Source organism: Suncus etruscus, chromosome 15 (assembly GCF_024139225.1).
Source record: "Suncus etruscus isolate mSunEtr1 chromosome 15, mSunEtr1.pri.cur, whole genome shotgun sequence".
Classification (NCBI taxonomy): domain Eukaryota; kingdom Metazoa; phylum Chordata; class Mammalia; order Eulipotyphla; family Soricidae; genus Suncus; species Suncus etruscus.
In genome coordinates, this window is record NC_064862.1 from 6,411,861 (window position 1) to 6,433,704 (window position 21,844).

General features: G+C 38.5%; 1 protein-coding gene across 1 annotated transcript in view; it reads left to right on the forward strand.

Moving 5' to 3' along the window:
- The window catches only part of ARFGEF3 (ARFGEF family member 3), a 178,876-nt gene that overhangs the window by 64,743 nt on the left and 92,289 nt on the right, over window positions 1-21,844 (forward strand). The window contains exons 5-6 of the mRNA XM_049787998.1: window positions 6,641-6,709; window positions 19,074-19,196. Coding sequence (XP_049643955.1) covers window positions 6,641-6,709; window positions 19,074-19,196 — 192 coding nt within the window. The remainder of the gene's footprint in view (window positions 1-6,640; window positions 6,710-19,073; window positions 19,197-21,844) is intronic.

A 21,844-nucleotide genomic window follows, 5' to 3' on the forward strand; every position in this document is an offset into this window, starting at 1 on the left:
GGGACATTGGTGGTGGGAAATATGCACTGGTGAAGCATGTTGGAAATTGTATGACTGAAATTGAGTCATAAACAACTTTGTAACTGTATCTTGTGGTGATTCAACTTAAGATTTTAGTTTAAAAATGAATTATTTCTCACACACAATTCATGCTCCCAATATACCCTTGAGTAATTGACCCCCAAAATGAATTTGCTTTTTGATAGAAACACTGTCTTCTTCCTTGGATGTGATTATTATATGTATCACAATATGTTCAGTTTAGAATAACATTGTGTGTCCTAGTGTTAAACCCTCAGGATGGGTTATTTCTCCAGTCGTAATACTTATTGCAACTTCCTATGACCCCTTCTGTGTCTTCATGGTGAGGCTTTGCAAGATCATGGGTATCTTTTTCACTGATTACAATTTGCCTGAATAGATGAGACTCCTAACACACCTTAATTAATACAGTAGGTGAGAGGAGAATCTGAGTTAATGCACACATGGATTGATGTGACCTGACCGTGCATTTGCTTCCCAGTATAAATTCAGGGATTGACTCATTTCCTCTACCCAGTCCTATAGAGGACAAATTTGGAACCTTGGCAGAAATGGGAAGCTGTCAGACATGTTAGCATTTTCCCTAATGAGTACTGAAGTTGGGCTTTTAGCAGAATACAATAAAAGATGCCAGGCAAGGACTTATCCTGCATCTCATGGGCTTCCCTCTCTGGGTAGAAGAGATAATTTTCTCTCTCTTTTCAAGGAAAATCCTGCCAAGAGACTAGATATCCTGTAAAGTGTACTAAATTCTATTGCCCTGCTTAGCTCACCTGAAAGTCCACATTTACTTATGTGACTCCCAAAATTGCCTTTCACCATTACGATTCCCAGCTATGACATTCATCTTCCCAGTACCAGCTAAGCTATCTTACCACTTTGCTGGATATATTATAATAACAACTAGACACAGAAAGGCACAGTGTTGTGGATTCACTGTGAAGTAGAAAACTCATGTGTACACAGCAGCATGGATCAAGGCTCCTCACACCCCACAACCCAGCACCCTACTTTGTACACATGATGTGAACCCAAAAGTCAAGCTTACCTACTAAGAAGTTTCTGAATCTAATGAATGATGAAGGGGACACCCATATTTAAGCTATCTACACTGCCCCACATAAGTCTCATTGACTAAAGCTTTTGCATTCTTCTCTAATGGCCATTCTATAAAGGTATAATTTTATTTTACGCATTTTACACAAAGTATATGTTCTCCAAAACATGTGGTTTTTGTTAATTTGCATTAGAGGCTTTGAGAACTATTAGAGATGGTGAGGTTTGGGTTGGTTTGTTTTGGATAGCAGGTTATTTTTGCTTTGTATTTGTGACCCTACAGCAATGATAACTTTAATGAATTATGATTTGGGTTGAATTGGGGCCTGAAAATGGAGTGTAATGAGAGAGGAAGTAGAGCTATAACAGAAAATGGGCCCTCTTTTGAGTATCAGGAAATGGGGGTCTCCATAAATTCTAGAATAAAGATAGCAGTAGAAGATGGGCACCACATGCTCTGTTTAGCACCATTACTTCACTTACTCACTCCTCTCAATAATCATGGCAGTTTTCAGGGGAAGGGAATGGGAATGTTAAGTAGTCATACTGTAATTAAACACTGACTCACAGGCCACAATCATGTTACTAAAAACAGAAGTACTTTAGCCCTAACTTCACTGACTAGCACCGTCATATGGTCTCTGTTCGTAATGGAGAAAACCCATCATAGCAATGAAGTGCCCTTGAAGAAGGATCAATTCAGGGGATTTCTTGTGTATGTCTGTTTTTGTTTTTGTTTGGGGGCCACATCTGTCAATGCTCAGAGTTTAGTCTTGGCTCTGTAATCAGACAGGGATCACTCCTGGCAATCTCAAGGGACCACCTGAGATACCAGGGATAAAGTCCACATGCAATGGGTCAACCACATGCAAATCAAGCAGCCTACCCAATGTACTATGGTGCTAGAGTCCAGTCTCAGAGGACAAGACCACACAACTGGAATATAATAATAATAATAATAATAAAATCATTAAATTAATTATATTAAATATAATATTAAATTAATAATTTAAATTTAAATAATTATTAAATTAATAATTTAATCCATCTGTCAAAAAGTCTCCATACTGGCCAGCCAGGGCCATCTTCCAAAGGAGATGAGTCCTGCCCAAGGTCATGAGGAGGATTATATAGGGAAAGAATATACTGAGGCTCCAGCTTTCTGATGGTCTTTAAAATCATTGGCTATTGTCTAGGGGTACCTTCCTACTGCTCCCTTGTCCTTTTCTGATAGGCTACATGGTGTGGCCAAGTAGCTTGGGGCAGTGTCTATGGAAATAGGCTTGTGAAGACCTACTCCGTGTGGTTCTTAAAAAATGTTGTCTCTCCCTGCTCAGACTCTGAGAAGAAGCCTGCCATGTGGCTTTACAAAATGGCGTCCCTCCTGTTCAGAACCCAGGTCCCAACAGTGGTTCCAGCCAAATCCACAGTATTTCCAATGAGAACATCATAGCTATGATTTAGTTCTCATTTTATACATCTGTTCCATATTCTTAATACTATGCCCAACTTTTACTGTCTTTCCTTCTTGGTCACTTTATTAGAGATATTTGGGCACATTTTTGATGGAGGAATTTCTCCTGGCACTTAGTAGGTAGGTTATCAAACATTGTTTTGTAATGATGTTTTTGTTGTTGGTGGTGGTGGTGTTAGCCTTTAGAAACATGCCTCCTTTTTGGCAGAAGACTTCTCTTAGCCCATTTGTGAAGGCAGTGCCAACAAGCAAGCTTGCAAGGTGCCACCAGTCAGTCTAGTTCCTGCTGCTCTGTGATAATGTCATCAATATGCTTTGATGTCCTTGCAAAGGATGTATTTTTAATGGAATTGCAATCCACAGTTAGGCATCCCTTCCTATTTTCCTCGAGGCCAACATGCACAGGATGTATATCTAACCATTTTGACTGCCCCATTATGCAATGGGAGTCAGACAACTCAATTAACTGGCCGTCACCCTGAGTTTCATTATAGCAGACCCTGTCTGTGTTTTAATCCAGTGAATTGATGCTGCCTAGAGACTGGACACATTTCCCCATTAATCGCTTCTGATACATCCTTTCTGTCTGCTGCAGCATCCTCTCCAGAGTCAGTGCCCTGTGTGTTTCTTGTGAGTCACCAGGGGCCTTGGGCATTGTCAGGCTGCAATTAAAGCCTGCTGTGCTTCCAGCACAACAAACAGCAGGCTTTTAAGAAGCCAGCTTCATTCAAGGGCCTTCCTTTCCTTTCATTATTTGTCTTTGGTTCATTTTCACCTCTTTGTCTCTGAGCCTTTGAATGTTGCTAGTCAGACATTAGGTGTGGAGAGCTTTTCCTTGGCTAGATTCAATGATCTTCAGCTTCTTTCTGGCATCCAGCCACCTCCTATTACGTTTACTGGCCTTTCCTATTGCAAACCAGATCAAGCTCCTTGCCCCTGTGAGACTTTCAAATACCAAATAGCCGCAGCTCCAGGGCCTCCACCAAGATTGCAGTTCCTCTAGCCAGTAAGCAGCTCTTATGCACAGATAAAAGGATGGAGATTTGGCCAAACCTGTATGAGTTTGGGAGATAGAAAGCTGATAATCAGATCTATAAGTAACATTAATAATTAACTATTTTAAGTACTGAACATTATTAATTTTATATTGCAAAGTGTTGCATTTCTTACTGGAAGAACTTAAAGGATCAAAAGCCCATATGGACTGATTCTTCCACCTCTATAAATCATAACCCACCCTCTAGCCATTCTCCCACTCTACTGTCATAAAACATTAATTTTTAATTTTCATTTATTACATTTTTGAAGGGATGATGGGCTGCTGCCTGTACTCAGTAATACTTAAGGGAAACATGTTGCCTTGCATTCATTGCAAGGCAAGGATGCTAACCTCTGCATATTCTCTCAGGTCTCTCAAAACAGCATTTTAATCAAAGGAGGAAAATAGTGTCTGATTGCAAGACACCAAGTCAGCAGACCAGAGAAATAGTATAGAGGGCAGAGTATTTCATGGTCAACCTGGGTTTGATACCCAGCATCTCATAAGATTTCCTGAACCCTGCCAAAAGTGATCCCTGAGTATAGACCCAAAAATAAGCACTAGGTGTTTTACCAAAACAAAAGACACCAGATTCAGAAGCATGATCTAAAAAGGCCCGAGGCCTTCCGGAAGTCCAGAGGATGTAATAGGTTTCCCACAGTAAACAGTCTGGCCTATGGGGAGATGTTGATGGTGGGCAGAGTGTTTTCTGCTTATTCCATTTAAGAAGGTACATTTCAGGAAGATGCTGCATGACTATCTTTTTCTGAAAGGGACCATAGCCACAAAATTTTGGGAGCTTTAGTATAGCCCAATGGAGAAACTGATCAATAAGTAGATAAATACATCATTTTGAATGGTGTGGCATGTCCTAACACAGAAACCAGGCTATATAGCAAGCTGATTTTGAGAAGGTGGACAAAATGGGTCAAAATGTCACACACCTCTAACTGCACATATCATGGGAGCTAAGACCTGAATGAGAAACGCCCGGGTCAGGAGGGTTTCAGGAAAGGCAGCACCAGACAGAGGCATTGGAACGGGTGTGCAGTCTCTTTCCATGGCTTGATTCTGGGTACTGCACTGTCCTCTCTTGCATCCCTTCTTGCATGCCAAACCCTGACCTTCAAATATAGTCATCACCTGAAAGAAAGCCACAGGGCAGCTTCCCACAGTCTCCGACTTGCAACTAGAATGGCATGGAAGGAGGTTTTATCTGGAGTCAGTGCCTGGCTATCCAAGACCTTAATGATCACAAGAAGGGGAAATGGACCCATAATTAACTTATCTAATTTTGTGACTAAAACTGGCACAATGCCTTTTACCTTCTCTTAATACATACATATTTGCTTTTTGCAATGAAGTAACTATTCACTTTTATGAAACACAGAGTCTAGGGGGAAGTTCTTTGTCAATCCTTACAATGATACTTTGGGTGTGTTGATGTGAGAGGGGAATATATGATCAATTTTCAAAGCTTCTGCTATTTGACAGAAATTGAAAAATCCCATAAGAAACATTCCCAGAAGACTGTCATCAATAGTCCCAACTGGCAGTAGGACATGGTAGGTAAGTTGGGGACCAGGAACACCAACATTTAAAAAAGTAAATAAATTTTTAATTGAATCACTGTGACATACACAGTTACAAAATTGTTTATTATTGAGTTTCAGTTATACAATATCCAACACCCTTCACCAGTGCACAGTTCCTGTCACCAGTGTTCCTTTCAATCTTTCCCCCTGCTCTCTCCCCTGCCTACAGCAGACATCCATCCCATTTCTATCTCCCTTTCTTTCTCCCCTCATTTTTTTCCATTTTAGATACTGTGACACCAACATTTATGTAGTGGACAACTTGTGAGAGAAGTCACAGCATCCAAGGCCAAATGGACAGAAATCTGGCATCTTCAATCTTAGAAGCAAGTCTTAAAATGATCTAGACTTCTATTGATCTAATCCCTGATAGCACTATGAGCAGAAAGTGGAACTTTTTTAATAGTTCTTAAGATCTTCCACATGTCAGTTATGTATTGACTATATATTTGGAGAATAAGGGAAATCAAAAACAATAAAGTGGGACCCGAGCAATAACACTTCGGGTAGGGCATTTGCTTTGCATGCAGCCAACCTAGATTCTACAACCCACCCCCCCCAACATCCCATATAATTCCCCAAATCTGCCAGGAGTAATTACTGAGTTCAGAATCAGGAGTAACCCCTAAGTGCCAGAGTGTGGCCTGAAAACCAAAATAATAATAATAATGATGTTGATAAAAGGAACCAGAGAGATAGTACAGCAGATCAGGTGCTTATCTTGTATGAGGCCAACCAGATCTCAATTCCTCGCATCTCATATGGTCCTTCGAGCACCACCAGGAATTATTTCTGAGCACAGAGGAAGTAGTAACCCCTGATCACTGCAGTGTGTGGCCCAATCATCATCATCATCATCATCATCATCATGATAATAATAATTATAATAATAATGGAGTTAGCCCTGAACAATATTCTGAGAAAATTATATGAAGGAAGAAAATATACCAGAAAAGAATTTCTAGCTACATATGGGTTTGAGAAGGAGACAGGAGCAAAAAGCTATAATGTCACTTGGGATGCGGAAGGGCTAGAGACAATAGGTAGGGCAGATAAGTGCATGGAATTGAACATTTCGGTACAAATCGCAGCCCCAGGGTTTGCTAATTTGTGATCTTGAGTGGTTAAGTTAGTCACATAGCTTCTGTGTCCTCATCAGCAGAACTAAGACAATAATCCCAATACATGTCCAGACAAGCATGTATATACCTGGCTTAACAGCCCTTAATTTTTTAAGAGTATTAATCTTGATTGTCTTGGGCAATTAATTCATTAATTAGAACAGCTAAAGGACTAGAAAGAAACATTAGCAAAGACAAAGATCAAAAAAGTCCTGGAAACAACACTGGTCAAATAACATGGCAGTAAATGGATCTGCACTTTGAAATGTTTGAGCCTTTCTCTCTTCTTTCTTCCCTCACCTCCTTATTGTAGGTTTTACTCTGCATCACCTACACCCCAACCTTCGACCTAAATGGGAGTGCAGTGCTGAAGATCGCAGAGGTGAGTGTATGGATTTCTCCTGCTTTCTCATGCTGCTTCTGTCTGTGCTGCCTGTTCAGAGCCACTTCATGTCTCAGCTGGCTTAAATATCAAGGTGGAACTGATTCTCAATAATGGAGTGTCCCTTCTTGGATCATTATCATGTGGTTATTCCACTAAAGAATTGGTTTGTGGGATGCTGGCTCTGGAATCCTTCATACTCAGTCCCAATGCTCTGCAAGCTTTAATGTCCTCTGCTAGAGGCTAGAGCCATGAAAATAACAGTACTGGTTCTCCCAATACTGCCATACCTAGGGATTGGTGTGCTACACCAACTATTGCTTTCTTGATCTATTTTTACAGTCATTTAAACCTTTTAAAAATATGTTTGTAAGAGGCCAAGAACAACACTCAGCTGTCTTAAAAATTACCTCCATCTTCAAAACTGTGCTGAATGAATTTTGCAACTGTCATTCAAAATCCTTCTCTTTTCCATCTGTATTGCTACCTTGAGCCATAGGTAATTTCCAGGAGGTGGTAGACTGAGAGACCCATAGTTGCATCCAGGGGACCTGGACTTTCTAGCCAACACCATACCACACAAACAGCATCACACCACACCACATGCACACACACACATACACACACACACACACACACACCAACACTTTCTCTGTCTACAGAATGAACAGCCAGCCCTGTATATGATGTAAAGATGAAGTAGACCCTGTTGATATTGCAGCTCCACCACTGCCAAGTAAGTTGCCTTGGTTACATTCTGGCTTTGTGTTTGCTCTCAGTAAAAGTGGTGCTAATAGCTTCCATCTCATCACAGAATTGTGCAAATTAGACCAGAAATCTGAATCCTTGTAAAAAATATCTAATACAGATAATGCCACCTGGTAACAGCTTGGTCCCTATTAACTGCCATAGTCAAGTCACTATAGAACGAGGACACACATTTCCTCTTAGCTTATGTCAATCTGGGTTGGAACCTGAATAGGTAGGGTCCCCACATTTAGGATCAAATCTTTGGGCAGCCACTGGTGCAGCTCTCTGAGCAGCCAGTTAGCTGCTACTCCTCTTGTCTGACCTGTAGCACCTAGCCATAACTGTAGTCCCAGTTCCCATTAGAAAACCAATGTGACAGCTAAGAAATGAGTCCCACCTTACACCCTGAACATTAACATAATGACCTGGCACAGGCCTCAGAAGAATGGGCATTTTCCATTCACCCCTGATCTAGGGAAGCCATCTATGAAACATCCAAGGTTGTCTATAACATCACCTGGAAGCAATCCTCTACCAGGGAAGACCCTACCACTGCTCTGACATCGACCCACTCAAAAGAGACTTCCCTTAACACTGAGAAGACTTAACAACAACAATGACCTTCTTACTGGACAGGGCTTTCTGCATTGCCCTTTGATTGTGAGGTGAAATGAGAGGATGCTATGTTCTTAGCAGCGATATTTACAATAACCAAAATCTGGAAACAGTCCAGATGCCCTAGAACAGTAGAGTGGCTAAAGAAACTCTTGTACATCTATACAATGGAATACCAGGCATCTGCTAGAAAATATGTAGTGACAAAATTTGCCTATACATGGATGGATATGGAGACTATTATGTTATGTTGAGTGAAATAAGTCAGAGGGAGAGAAACACAGAATAGTCTCACACATGTTTAAGAAAAATATTTATTTATGAATATTTATTTAATAAAAATAGGAGTATAATAATAATACCCAGAGACAATAGAGATGAGGGCTGGAAGTATCAGCTCATGATAAGAAGCTATCACAAAGAGTGGTAAGTGCAGTTAGAGAAATAATTACACTAACAACTCACCATAGCAATGATGAGCATGCTTGTCTCGAAGACAGGCAGGGGATGGAGGAGAAGGGAAATGAGGGCAATGGTGGAGAGAAAGTGCACTGATCAAGGGGGGGTGTACATTTTATGGCTGATACCCAATTCTGAACATGTTTGTAACCCTGGTGCTTACATAAAGAAATTATATAAATAATTATATAAATTTATATAAATAAATATTGATTGTTTTTCACACTATTATAAGCAACAGTACAGTGAACTTGGGGAGGTACATATCTTTTCAAATTACTGTTTGGTGGTATTTTTTTTAAAGTACCCAGATGTTGGCTGGTGAATTATATGGTAATTCTGTTTTCAATCTTTTGAGGAGTCCCAATAAAGATATTCAGAGCGCTTGTATCCAATTTTCATTCTCACCAGGGTGAATAAGAGTTGCCTTTTTTCTCTTTCTCAATACTTGTTACTTCTTGACTTTTTGATGATGGCCCTTCTAGCAGGTGTTATCTCATTCTGATTTTGATTTGCATTTCTAATTTTGAGCATCATTAAAAGAAATTCCTTTAAAGCTGAGAATTAAAAAGGGAATTAAGTTATCTACCCAAGCATGGTAAGGAGACATACTTACCAACAGGTTTCTTTGGAATAAGAACAGGAAATTCTGCTTACTTGGAATGGATATGTGTCTTTGTGTTTTATACTCACCAGATCTTTTGGTAAAGTATTCCCTGTAATTACCCACCTTTTATAGATGCTCACCTGCCTAAACAAAAATCTATTGCGGAAGCAATTAAAAATGGCTTAGTGACCAAGAGATTCAATGTATTTTGACTTTCTAGTTACACCAAATTTTCCTTTGGTTCTAATATGATCCACACGCTTTCATGGTCTCTATAAAAAAGACAGTTCTTCCTCTTTCTTGCACCTTCATCTCTAATCATTCTACTTTTCATCACCATACATACATTTTATCTCCATAAACATTTACATCTGCAAAAGATTTTCTCTTTCTGAAACTTAACACAATGTATTACATTGTTTTAACGAAGTTGTGTCACTAATACTGTTTAGATAGAAAAGAGAAAGTGAATGCACAGTTTAATAAGGTGAAGATTATATATGTTTTGCAATGTCAAGCAAACTTCTATTGTGGCAGCTTCATTAATATTTATTACTGCATGGTCTAGTATTGTTGATACATACTACATTCAGCTATACTGCTTATTTAATAATGGTGATTCCTGGGCCTAACCAAGTACTGTTATTTATTAGCCTACTGACAAAAGGACTGAAAAATTACTGCTTTTCTGAGGCTTACAGACACATGCATTTTCTTATTCTTTTTTCTGCTGCTTCTAGTTTTGTCTTGTTTTTTTTTTTTTGTTTTGTTTTGTTTTTTGCTTTATTAATAATATGTGTTTTACTCTCAGTTGTGTTTAGCATGCCATAAAGCTGGATGTCCACATTTGCATGAAATGATCAAAATGTCCATTGTGAAACTCCTCACTGCCCTGTGTGTTCGTGCGTTTCCTTGCCATCAGGAGCCTGGGGCTTTTCACAAGGTATTATACTGGCTTTCCAACCTCTGCCAGAGAAGCAAGACTGAACCTTTCAAGTTTCAGTTCTGTACTCTGAAAACAAATAGCCTGGTGAAGTAGAACTGATGTCAGAAATTCTAACAGAAATTGGTGATTTCTTTCCAGAAATTCAGCCTGCTTTTGGACTTGATATTCTCTTAGCTCCTCAGATTCAACGTGGACATTTAGCACAGCCCCAAGATACAGAAAAACATTAACACAAAGCAAACTGATAGGCCTTGAAGACTGTAGTCAGCTATGGAAACCATAAGCTGTGAACCTTACTGGTTGACCAGTTTATTACTATTATTATAGTAAGTTTAAGAAAATTTCACTTTAGGGCAAGAGAAACAGTTGTCCTGGAATTCAGGTGCTTACCTTGCAGACAGCTCCCTAAGATAGATTTTAGGCATCAAAGAGGATCCCTCACACACCACAAGAGTAACCCCTGAGCACAGAGCCTGTAGTAACCACTGGACACATCTGAGTGTAGTCCAAAATCCAAGAACAAAACAAAGCAAAAAGCAAAGAAGAAGCTTCTCTTTAGATGTCAAGATAGGTGATAAATCATTTTTTCCTTGGTACCTAAAGATAGTAATATAATTAGATACATTGTCATTTTTCTATTTTAAAGGACTCCCTTTGTCATAGTAATTATAGCCCAACTTTAATAGAATGAGATGCTTAAATTAATTCTTTTATTTATACAGAATAGATATGCCTACCCTTTTCATTAATTGTATTATGCATTAAATTACTTGTAAATAAATTATAATTATAATTATATTCTGCAATAAATTACTTGTACTGTGTAGTAGTAAAAAATAAACACTAAAATCGGTGGTAACATTAAACCTAAAAAAACATATTTGGTGTTTGGTTAATTCCTATCTATTTACAGCACTGTTGCATCAAAGCCACTTATTGGTCTAAAGCAATTACTATTTTAAGATTATATCTTACATAGATCAGTTATGAACATAGCAATTCTTATCTTTAATGTTTATAAAGCTTAAAACTGACCCTTATATTTATAATATTAGAGCGCATATATCTTAAATATTAACCATCAAAGGTTTCTTGAGAGAATGTAGGATTTAGGAAAAACTGCTAAATTTTGAGATCTAAATAGTACTAGAATGTCTAATTATATAGAGAATTTGGTTTTATCAGAATGAAAGATCACACTTATTTAAATGTCTTTTCAAGCTTTAAAAACTATTTCACACAAAAGTAAATCTTTCAAGATTAAAGCACTGTTATTCTAAGTATATATAAATTTTAATTTTAAGTTCATATACTCTATGATCATTTGCTAATATGAATTTAAAATTGAGGTGCCCTAAATGGTAACCTTGAAAAATAAATATTCTGGATCAAACCTTTAGATTTTACTTAAAATTATTAAGCTAAGCTAACTTCCAAATACAAATTTGAATTTTAGGGGCCGGCGAGATGGCGCTAGAGGTAAGGTGTCTGCCTTGCAAGTGCTAGACAAGGAAGGACTATGGTTCGATCCCCCAGAGTCCCATATTGTCTCCCCAAGCCAGGGGCAATTTCTGAGCGCTTAGCTACTAGTACCCCTGAGCATCAAATGGGTGTGACCCAAAAAAAACAAAAAAAAATTTGAATTTTAAATGTTCCTGCTCAATAGTCACTCCATAGGAAATAAATTGACTTTTGGGAAATATTTACTTTTATTTAGTTACTCTTACCAAAAAGGTAAAAGGTTACTATATAGTAACTTCTAGTAGGAAAGCCAGTTTAAGTAATAGAAACAATGCTATCATTTTGTCTCACTCCCATCTCAGTTTTAAATAATTAAATTAAGCTTATTATGTAGATGAGAAAAAAATCTGTATCTTTACTGTAGATAATCTTGGAGAAAATCCTAGAAAAAATAATTTAAGCAGATTAATTTCTTCTTTTTTCTTTTCATAGGACTAAATTTGCTTGGGAAATTGAAAGGGATTCAATTTTAAGGCCTGAAAAAATAAAGGCTAAATTTAAACTGTTCATCTATTGTCAAATCTTCCTTGAAGCTTCCCAAAGAATACAGATGCAATAAAATTACAACATCATGACAGCTGACACTATCTTCAAATGAGGAATTCTTTTTTAATTGAGACTGCTATGGCATTTGGGAAGCCTTCCCAGGTTCTTAACTGACAGACAGATTCTTTTCGTTTTTTCTTTTTTTTTTTCTTTATTTAAACATCTTTATTACAAATATGATTGTGATTAGGTTTCAGTCATGTAAAGAACAGCCCCCTTCACCAGTGCAACATTCCCACCACCAATATCCCAAATCTCCCTCCATCCCACCCCACCCCCACCTGTACTCCAGACAGGCTTTCCAGGTCCCTCATTCATTCACATGATTATGGTAGTTGTCAGTGTAGTTATTTCTATAACAGCACTCACCATTCTTTGTGGTGAGCTTCATGAAGTGAGCTAGAAGTTTCAGCCCTCCTCTCATTGTCTCTGAGGATTATTGCAAAAATGACTTTTATTTTTCTTAAAACACATAGATGAGTGAGACTATTCTGTGTCTCTCTCCCCCTCTGGCTTATTTCACTCAGCATGATAGACTCCATGTACATCCATTTTTAGGAAAATTATATGACTTCATTTCTCCTGGCGGCTGCATAATATTTCATTGAGTATATGTACCATGGTTTCTTTAGCCATTCGTCTGTTGAAGGGCATCTTGGTTGTTTCCAGAGCCTGGCTATGGTGAATAGTGCTGCAATCAATATAGGTGTGAGGAAGGGGTTTTTGTATTGTATTCTTGTGTTCCTAGGGTATATCCCTAGAAGTGGAATAGCTGGGTCAAATGGAAGCCCAATTTCCAGTTTTTGAAGGAATCTCCATATTGCTTTCCATAGAGGTTGGACTAGATGGCATTCCCACCAGCAGTGGATAAGAGTTCCTTTCTATCCACATCCCCATCAGCACTGATTGTTCTCATTCTTTGTGATGTGTGCCAATCTCTGTAGTGTGAGATGGTATCTCATCGTTGTTTTGATTTGCATCTCCCTGATGATCAGTGATGAGGAGCATTTTTTCATGTGCCTTTTGGCCATTTGTATTTCTTTTTTTATCGAAGTGTCTTTTCGTTTCTTCTCCCCATTTTTTGATGGTATTAGATATTTTTTTCTTATAAAGTCTGTCAGTGCCCTGTATATTTTGGATATTAGCCCCTTATCTGATGGGTATTGGGTGAATAGTTTCTCCCACACAGTGGTGGCTCTTGTATCCTGGGCACTATTTCTTTTGAGGTGCAGAAGCTTCTCAGCTTAATGTATTCCCATCTGTTGATCTCTGCTTCCACTTGTTTGGAAAATGCAGTTTCCTCCTTGAAGATGCCTTTAGTCTCAATGTCATGGAGTGTTTTACCTACCTGTTGTTCAATATACCTTATGATATCAGGTCTGATATCAAGGTCTTTAATCCATTTGGATTTTACCTTCATACATGATGTTAACTGGGGTCTATGTTTGCTTTTTTGCAAGTGGCTAACCAGTTCTGCCAGCACCACTTGTTGAAGAGATTTTCCCTGCTCCACTTATGATTTCTTCCTCCTTTGTCAAAAATTAGGTGATTGTATGTCTGGGGAACATTGTCTGAGAACTCAAGCCTATTCCACTGATCTGAGGGTCTGTCTTTAGTCCAATACCATGCTGTTTTGATAACTATTGCTTTGTAGTACAGTTTAAAGTTGGTGAAAGTAATGCCTCCCATTTTCCTTTTTCCTAGGAGTGCTTTAGCTATTCGATGGTATTTATTGTTCCAGATGAACTTCATAAATGTTTGATCCACTTCTTTGAAGAATGTCATGGGTATCTTTAGAGGGATCACATTAAATCTGTACAATGCTTTGGGGAGTATTGCCATTTTAATGATATTAATCCTGCCAATCCATGAGCACTGTATGTGTTTCCATTTCCATGTTTCCTCTCTTATTACTTGGAGCAGGGTTTTATAGTTTTCTTTGTATAGGTCCTTCACGTCTTTGGTCAAGTTGACTCCAAGATATTTGAGTTTGTGTGGCACTAATGTCTTGATGTCTATCTCTTCCCTATCATTATTGGTGTATAAAAAAAGCCATTGATTTCTGTGTGTTAATTTTGTAGCCTGCCACCTTGCTATGTGAGTCTATTGTTTCTAAAAGCTTTTTGGTAGAGTCTTTAGGGTTTTCTAAGTAGAGTATCATGTCATCTGCAAACAGAGAGCTTGACTTCTTCCTTTCCTATTTGAATTCCCTTGATATCTTTTTCTTGCCTGATTACTATAGCAAGCACTTCCAGTACTATCTTGAAGAGGAGTGGTGAGAAATGACAGCCTTGTCTTGTACCAGAATTTAGAGGAAAGGCTTTTAGTTTTTCTCCATTGAGGATAATATTTGCCACTGGCTTGTGGTAGATGGCTTTAACTAGTTTGAGAAAGATTCCTTTCATTCCCATCTTGCTGAGAGTTTTGATCAAGAATGGGTGTTGGACCTTATCAAATGCTTTCTCTGCATCTATTGATATGATTATGTGATTTTTATTTTTCTTGTTTTTGATATTGTGTATGATTTTGATGGATTTACGGATGTTAAACCATCCTTGCATTCCTGAGATGAAACCTACTTGGTCGCAGTTTATGATCTTCTTGATGATGCATTGGATCCTATTTGCCAGGATTTTGTTGAAGATCTTTGCATCTGCATCCATCAGGGTATTGGTCTGTAATTTTCTTTTTTGGCAGCATCTCTGTCTGGTTTTGACGTCAAAGCGATGTTGGCATCATTAAAGCTGTTTGGGAGTGTTCCCATTTTTTCAATTTCATGGGAGAGCCTGGCTATGATTGGTAGTAGCTCCTCTTAAAAGGTTTGAAAGAATTCATTAGTAAATTCATCTGGGTCTGGGCATTTCTTTTTGGGCAGATGTTTGATTACAAATTCAGTTTCCTCAATAGTGTTGGGGGTGTTTAGATATGCTACATCCTCCTTACTTAACTGTGGAAGGTTATAAGTGTACAAGAATTTATCCATTTCTTCTACGTTCTCATGTTTAGTAAAATAAAGTTTCTCAAAGTAGTCTCTGATTACCTTTTGGATCTCTGCAATATTTGTCGTGATCTCCCCCTTCTCATTTCTAATATGGTTTATCAGGTTTCTCTCTCTTTCTTTGTGAGTTTTTCCAATGGTCTATTAATCTTGTTTGTTTTTTTCAAAGAACCAACTTCTGCTTTTGTTTATCTTTCAGATTGTTTTTTGGGTTTCCACTTCGTTTATTTCTGCTCTCAGCTTTGTTATTTTCTTCTGTCTCCCTATTTTGGGTCCTTTTGTTGAGCACTTTCTAATTCTATGAGCTGCATCATTAAGCTATTCAGGTAGGTCCCTTCTTCCTTCCTGATGTGTGCTTGCAAAGCTATAAATTTTCCTCTCAGTACTGCTTTTGCTGTGTCCCATAGATTCTTGCAGTTTGTGTCTTCATTATCATTTGTTTCCAGGAAATTTTTGATTTCTTCTTTGATTTCATCTCAGACCAACTGGTTGTTCAGTATCAGGCTGTTTAATTTCCAATTGTTAAAATTTTTCTTCTGTGTGTCTTTGTAGTTCACATCTAATTTCAGAGCCTTGTGGTCAGCAAAGGTAGCCTGTGAGATTTCTATTCTCTTGATTTTATGAAGGTATGTTTTATGTGTCAGCATGTAGTCTATCCTGGAGAATGACCATGTACATTGGAGGAGAATGTGTATCCAGGTTTTTTGGGGTGGAGTGTCCTATATATATCTACTAGTCCTCTTTCTTCCATTACTCTTTTCAGGGCTAGTATGCTTTTGTTGGGTTTCAGTCTGGTTGACCTATCAAGTGTTGACAGGGCCATGTAGAGGTCTCCCACAATTATTGTGTTATTATTGATGTCTTCTTTCAGATTTGTCAGTAATTGTATTAGATAATTTGCTGGTCTCTCATTGAGTGCATATATGTTTAATAGTCTGATTTCTTCCTGTTGCACATATCCTTTGATTAGTACATAGTGTCCATCTTTGTCCCTTACCACTTTTCTGAGTATAAAGTTGGTGTCATCAGATATTAATATGGCCACCCCAGCTTTTTTAAGGGTTTTGTTTGATTGGATGATTTTCCTCCAGCCTTTGGATTTGAGTCTATGTTCGTTCTGACTATTCAGGTGTGTTTCTTGTAGGCAGCATTAGGTTGGATTCATATTTTTGACCCATTTTGCCACTCTGTGTCTTTTAATTGGTGAATTTAGTCTATTGACATTGAGTGAGATGATTGTCATAGGATTTAATGTCATCTTTGTAGATAAGTTTGCTGTGTTTGTTGGTCTCCCTTGTCTTAAAATAGACCTTTCAGGTTTTCCTTTAAGCCTGGTTTTTCATCTGTGATGTTTCTGAGCTGTTGTTTATCCATGAAGCTCTGTATCCTTCCTTCAAACCTGAACGTGAGTTGGGCTGGGTGCAGTATTCTTGGTGAGGCATCCATTTCATTTAGTCTTGTCACAATATTCCACTACTGTCTTTTGGCCTTGAGAGTTTCTTGTGACATGTGTGCTGTAAATTTTAGGGATTTTCCTTTGAATGTAATTTCCCTTTTTGATCTTGCTGCTTTCAGTATTCTATCTCTGTCTGTGGGATTTGTCATCGTACAGGATGTGTCTTTTTTTTTTTTTTTTTTGGTTTTTGGGCCACACCTGGTAACGCTCAGGGGTTACTCCTGGCTATGTGCTCAGAAGTTGCTCCTGGCTTGGGGGACCATATGGGATACCGGGGGATCGAACCGCGGTCCGTCCAAGGCTAGCGCAGGCAAGGCAGGCACCTTACCTTTAGCGCCACCGCCCGGCCCCGAGTGTCTTGGGGTGTTTTTCTTTGGGTCTCTTTTAGCTGGTACTTTTTGGGAATGCAGGATTTGATTGCATGTATTCTTTAACTCTGGGAGTATCTTTTTGATGATGTCTTTGACAGTAGATTCTTTCTGGAGATCTCCTACCTGGGCCCCTGGGACTCCAATGATTCTTATGTTGTTTCTGTTGAGTTTATCAAAGACTTCTATTTTTATCTGTTCACATTCCTTGAGTACTTTTTCCATTGCCTGATCATTTGTCTTAAGGTTCTTTTCCAATTTCTTCTGCTGTGTTGAGTTTTTCTGCGTCTCATCTTCCAGCATGCCGATTCTGTCCTCAGCTGCTGTTACCCTGCTGGCGAGGCCATCCACTGAGTTTTTCAGTTGAGCTACCGTGCTTTTCAGATCTGTTATTTTAGTTTGGAGTTTTCTGATTTCTGTCTTTGTGTTCTGTTCAGATCGATCTATGCTTTCTTTGAGTTCTACAAACATCTTCCATATTTCTATTTTAAACTCCTTATCCAAGAGGTTAATCAGATGGTTGGAATCATCTTCATTCTCTGTGCATGGTGTTTGTCTGCGAGGTTTCCCCATTGTCATGCTTGTAGTGTAATTTTTCTGCGTGTTGTGGTGGGGTTCATTGGTTAGAAATAGCGCACAGCCACGAAGCAGAGTAGCCATGCTCTTCTGGAGCCTCTAGGAGAGCTACTGTTTTGGGCCCTTTACAGCCCACTCCCAAGAGATTTGGGAGACAGGACAGTGGAAAAACATGCACAGGCAACACTCACAGTTTCTAACAGTCTGTATCCACTGGGCAGGCATAGATATTCCCAGCCTGATGTCACTGCAGAATTCTGCAGATAGCCGGTTTTCATGGTCGGACACACTTCCTTGGCATTCTGTCCCTTGGATAAGCCCTTGGGAGAGCTATTTTTCTGGGCCCTTTTTGGCCTACTCCCAAGAGGTTCAGGAGACAGGACAATGGAAAAACATGCACAGGCAACACTCACGACAGACAGATTCTTAAGACCTAGCTAGCTATAACTGATTTTTTTTTTTTTTTTTTTGCCTAGCTGACACAAGATACTGAGCAAAAGTGACATTTACCTGTCTCCTAAGTTCTTTCTGTCATTTTTGTTGGTCTCTGGCTCTCACAGACCAGCCAAGAAACAAGAAGTTAGAGACAACTGACTTGGGTAGGCCTGGTAATAACTTTTTTGTTTGTTTGTTTGTTTGATTTTGTTTTTGTTTTGAGTCACACCTGGCAGTGCTCAGGGATTACTCCTGGCTCTATGCTCAGAAATCACTCCTGGCAGGCTTGGGGACCATATGGGATGCTGGGATTCGAACAACCGTCCTTCCACATGCAAGGCAAATGCCCTACCTCCATGCTATCTCTCCGGCCCTGTAATATCTTTTTTCACGACCAGCTTTTCTGGATTATTCTAAGAGTCTGTGAAGTTCTCTCAGGGGACAGGATCAGTAGCAAGAGTCATTGCACCCAAGGGATATGAAATTTGCTTTTCTTCCATAAGTATTTGGTTCATTCACACCTTTCCCAGTTTAGATGCTGTTTAGTAATGAGGGGAGGTTTTACCTTCAGCCAGGCCACCCAGCAACAATAATAACAGACCTTTAGCCACCTTGATCAAGTTTCTGGAAGAACACAGTGAGTTGATCTATTGTCAAGACTTGTTTACAGAAGGAAGAAAAAGGTTTCCTTTACCAATCCTATCCCCATCCATATTTATTAGGTAATTAAAAAATTCTGTTACTGTTTTGCCAGGGAGAGAGCTTTTTCTGATTAATATCCAGCCACATGAGTATGTCCTAGATAGAATTATTTGACATATCTAAAAGAAAATCACTCATTCACATCCCCCTATGATGCTCAGAAGCATAAGCTTTTATAAGTTGAAGTGCATAGGAAGATCGTCATTCTCTGTGCTTAAAAACAAGTTCCTAGGGAATACAAACATTTAGGAGATTCAACTCGTCCTAAATCAGGCTGACTTTCTTTTGAAGAGGAATTTAATATCCTCTCTGGTTCATTCTGAAGCATGTAATAACCGAACTGATACTACAGAGTATGTGTGTTGCTATCTTATTTCTTTACCAGGTATGCATTGAAACTTACATATGTAGCTGTCATCAGCGCAGCATAAACACTGCTGTGCGGGCAACTCTCAGTCAAATGCTGAGTGACTTGACCTTACAGTTACGGCAAAGGCAGGAGAATACGGTGAGCCTGCGGATTCCACCCATTCATCACAACCTTGTCCAGGTCCCTGCATGCCCTTTACTCTCCCATTCAATAAGGTCCATTCAGGGTTGCTTCCTATGGAAACAGTAGGAAGGACTTACTAGGTTTAGAAGAATATACCGATACAGAAATTGTCTTTACATTTATTTTAAAACGTTTTTGCTATAAAAGTTTGAAAGTTGTTTTTTCCTTATAGGCTTCTGTCAAACTTATAGTTATTATTAAAAATATATAATATTAGCACCTACCAGAAATAATTTCAGAAGTAAGGGAGGGAATTGAAGTTTATTGGGAGTTTGGAAGTTTTGGATATTATTTAGATAATGTATTTTATTAACTAAAAAATTGGAACAGGTCTCTGGGATGTGTTTAGAGCCATCAGGATAAAGCTGCTTTATCTCTTCTCTCTTCAAAGCCCATTAGAGCTTGATGCTATCAAACTTGAACAGATTGTCTCAAATGAGCATTCCTGGAAAAATGCAAATGTAATTGGCTTTTTGCATATATTATCTTCTGGGAATGTTAAGGGAGTAATGGTTTCTTTTCAGAATTGGTGGGTTGTTATTTTTCTTTTAAATCTGCCTCTATAATAATTCAGATGAAAATTCTAAAATCTGCAAGAAGTATTTTGAAGGCATACTTTGCTCCCTCTTTGGAATAGAACATCTCAGTGGTAGTCCAGAGTTGTCTCAGAAATTAATTTTACAGAAATGAAGATTTCCTAGTTAATTGTAATCTTTCCCCATTTCTCACCAGGTGTTATTTTCGAGAAACCATGGTATTGAATAGAACCTTAGAGATCATTCAGCCAAATTACTTATTCCTCGTTTTTAAAGAGGAGGAGAAAGCAACGCAGAGAGGTGAAATGGGAATCCAAAATAAATGAGCTTATCAGTGAGAGTTCCAAGATTAAATCCCTGGTTTCGTCACTAACTTTCAGACCAGGTTAATCATGTGTACTTTGGCAACCAGTGTGGAAAAAAGAATATGAAAACAGAACTGGTGATTTATTTCATGTTGTTCTATCCAATACCCAAATTTCTATTAAAATTTTTACCTTGATATATTTACTTTCACTTACCCTTCAATACAAACAAGGATTTTGAATATGAGAGATTCTTTTAAAAGAAATTTAAAGTAATCCAAATGTATAAATCAAGAACATAAAAAGCATAATTATAATAGGAATAATATTAAGATGTTGATAAGTCTAATAATACATTGGGACCCATATTTTCAAAAGAGTATCATGATAAAATATAGTTAAAATAATGGTGCCTTTATAAATGGTACCACTCCAATGAAACTTCACAAAGATTTTAATTAAATTAATTTATTTTTTTTAAGTTTCAAGCAGGAATATATTGGGTTTCCAGAAAAATGAGTAAGCATTATAAGTTCCCACCACCCTTCTGTGTGAATAAAATAGGAAGGAATCATTGGAGAGGTCTGGGTTACTGAGGCTTGTTGCCTCTAACCCCTATAATCTGAATCTAATCAATCTTCATCCTGCTCTTCACTGACCATCTGGACTCACCCAGTCAGTGGCAAGATCACCAGTTAGGTAGAAAATTTGTGTCCCCTGTTTTCTGTTCTCATGCAGCCCCTGAAGATGCTCCCATGTTCTACAAACACTATGCTGAGCCTTCTAGTATTTGAAGCGCATGTGAAGTCTATGAGAGGAAGTCATACATCTTGCCACCAATAAAGTTTATTTTTCAACTATTAACAGCGAGTTAGTGAGGTTCACACTAAAGAAATATTCTGACTTCCCTCACACATGTAACATTACTTGGGGATGATGAGTATTGTGTGTGGCATCACTCATCACTGCAGACATCTCAGAATTGGGCAGGCTTAAAACGAACAAGAAGACAATGAATCAGAATGCCAAAAGCATTCGTGTGAAATATGTCTTCAAACACCATCTATAACCCCAGCCCACACTACTTCCAGGCAGATGATGCAATTTGATTTTGTGGAATTTGAAGTCCTTTTATAGGGATGACTATCCAGCCCTTTAATGAAATGATTTAGCTGGGCAAAGCTATCTTTCAATTGTAAATTGCTCCCTTTGAAAAGCAGAAATGCCACAGGTAAATCTTTGGGGGAGCTTCCATGATGAAAAATAGTGTAAAGAGATTTCCTCTGAAATATATTGCCCTGTCACATCTTCAGCCATTTGCTGAGCAACAACAAGCTGGACTACAAAGCCCGGGAGTCAATTACAGGTTTGATAGTTAATTAGCATGAAAATACAATACCCTCTTTTATCTCATAGTGCAAAGAAGCTAAAGACCCTCTTTTCTGCTCTGCTGAGCGGTTGGGGTGTGTGTGTGTGGGGGGTTAAACCTTCCTATTAGTTAATGTCCTTCCTTTCCTAGACTCTTCATTTAAGGTCTATCTGTCTCTGGATCCTGACAGTTTTAGACCTAATCAAGCTAAGTATATGGAGCTCTTCAGACCATCACAGTTAACGGCTCCCTTATCAAATAGAAGCCTGGTGTCTCTGACCTGTAATCAATTTGGGAATCTCAAAACTTCATCTCTAATTAGGAATAAGGAGTCTGTCTTCAATAGGCACCAATCACAGTGTCATCTGTGACTTTGAGACATATTCTTGTCTG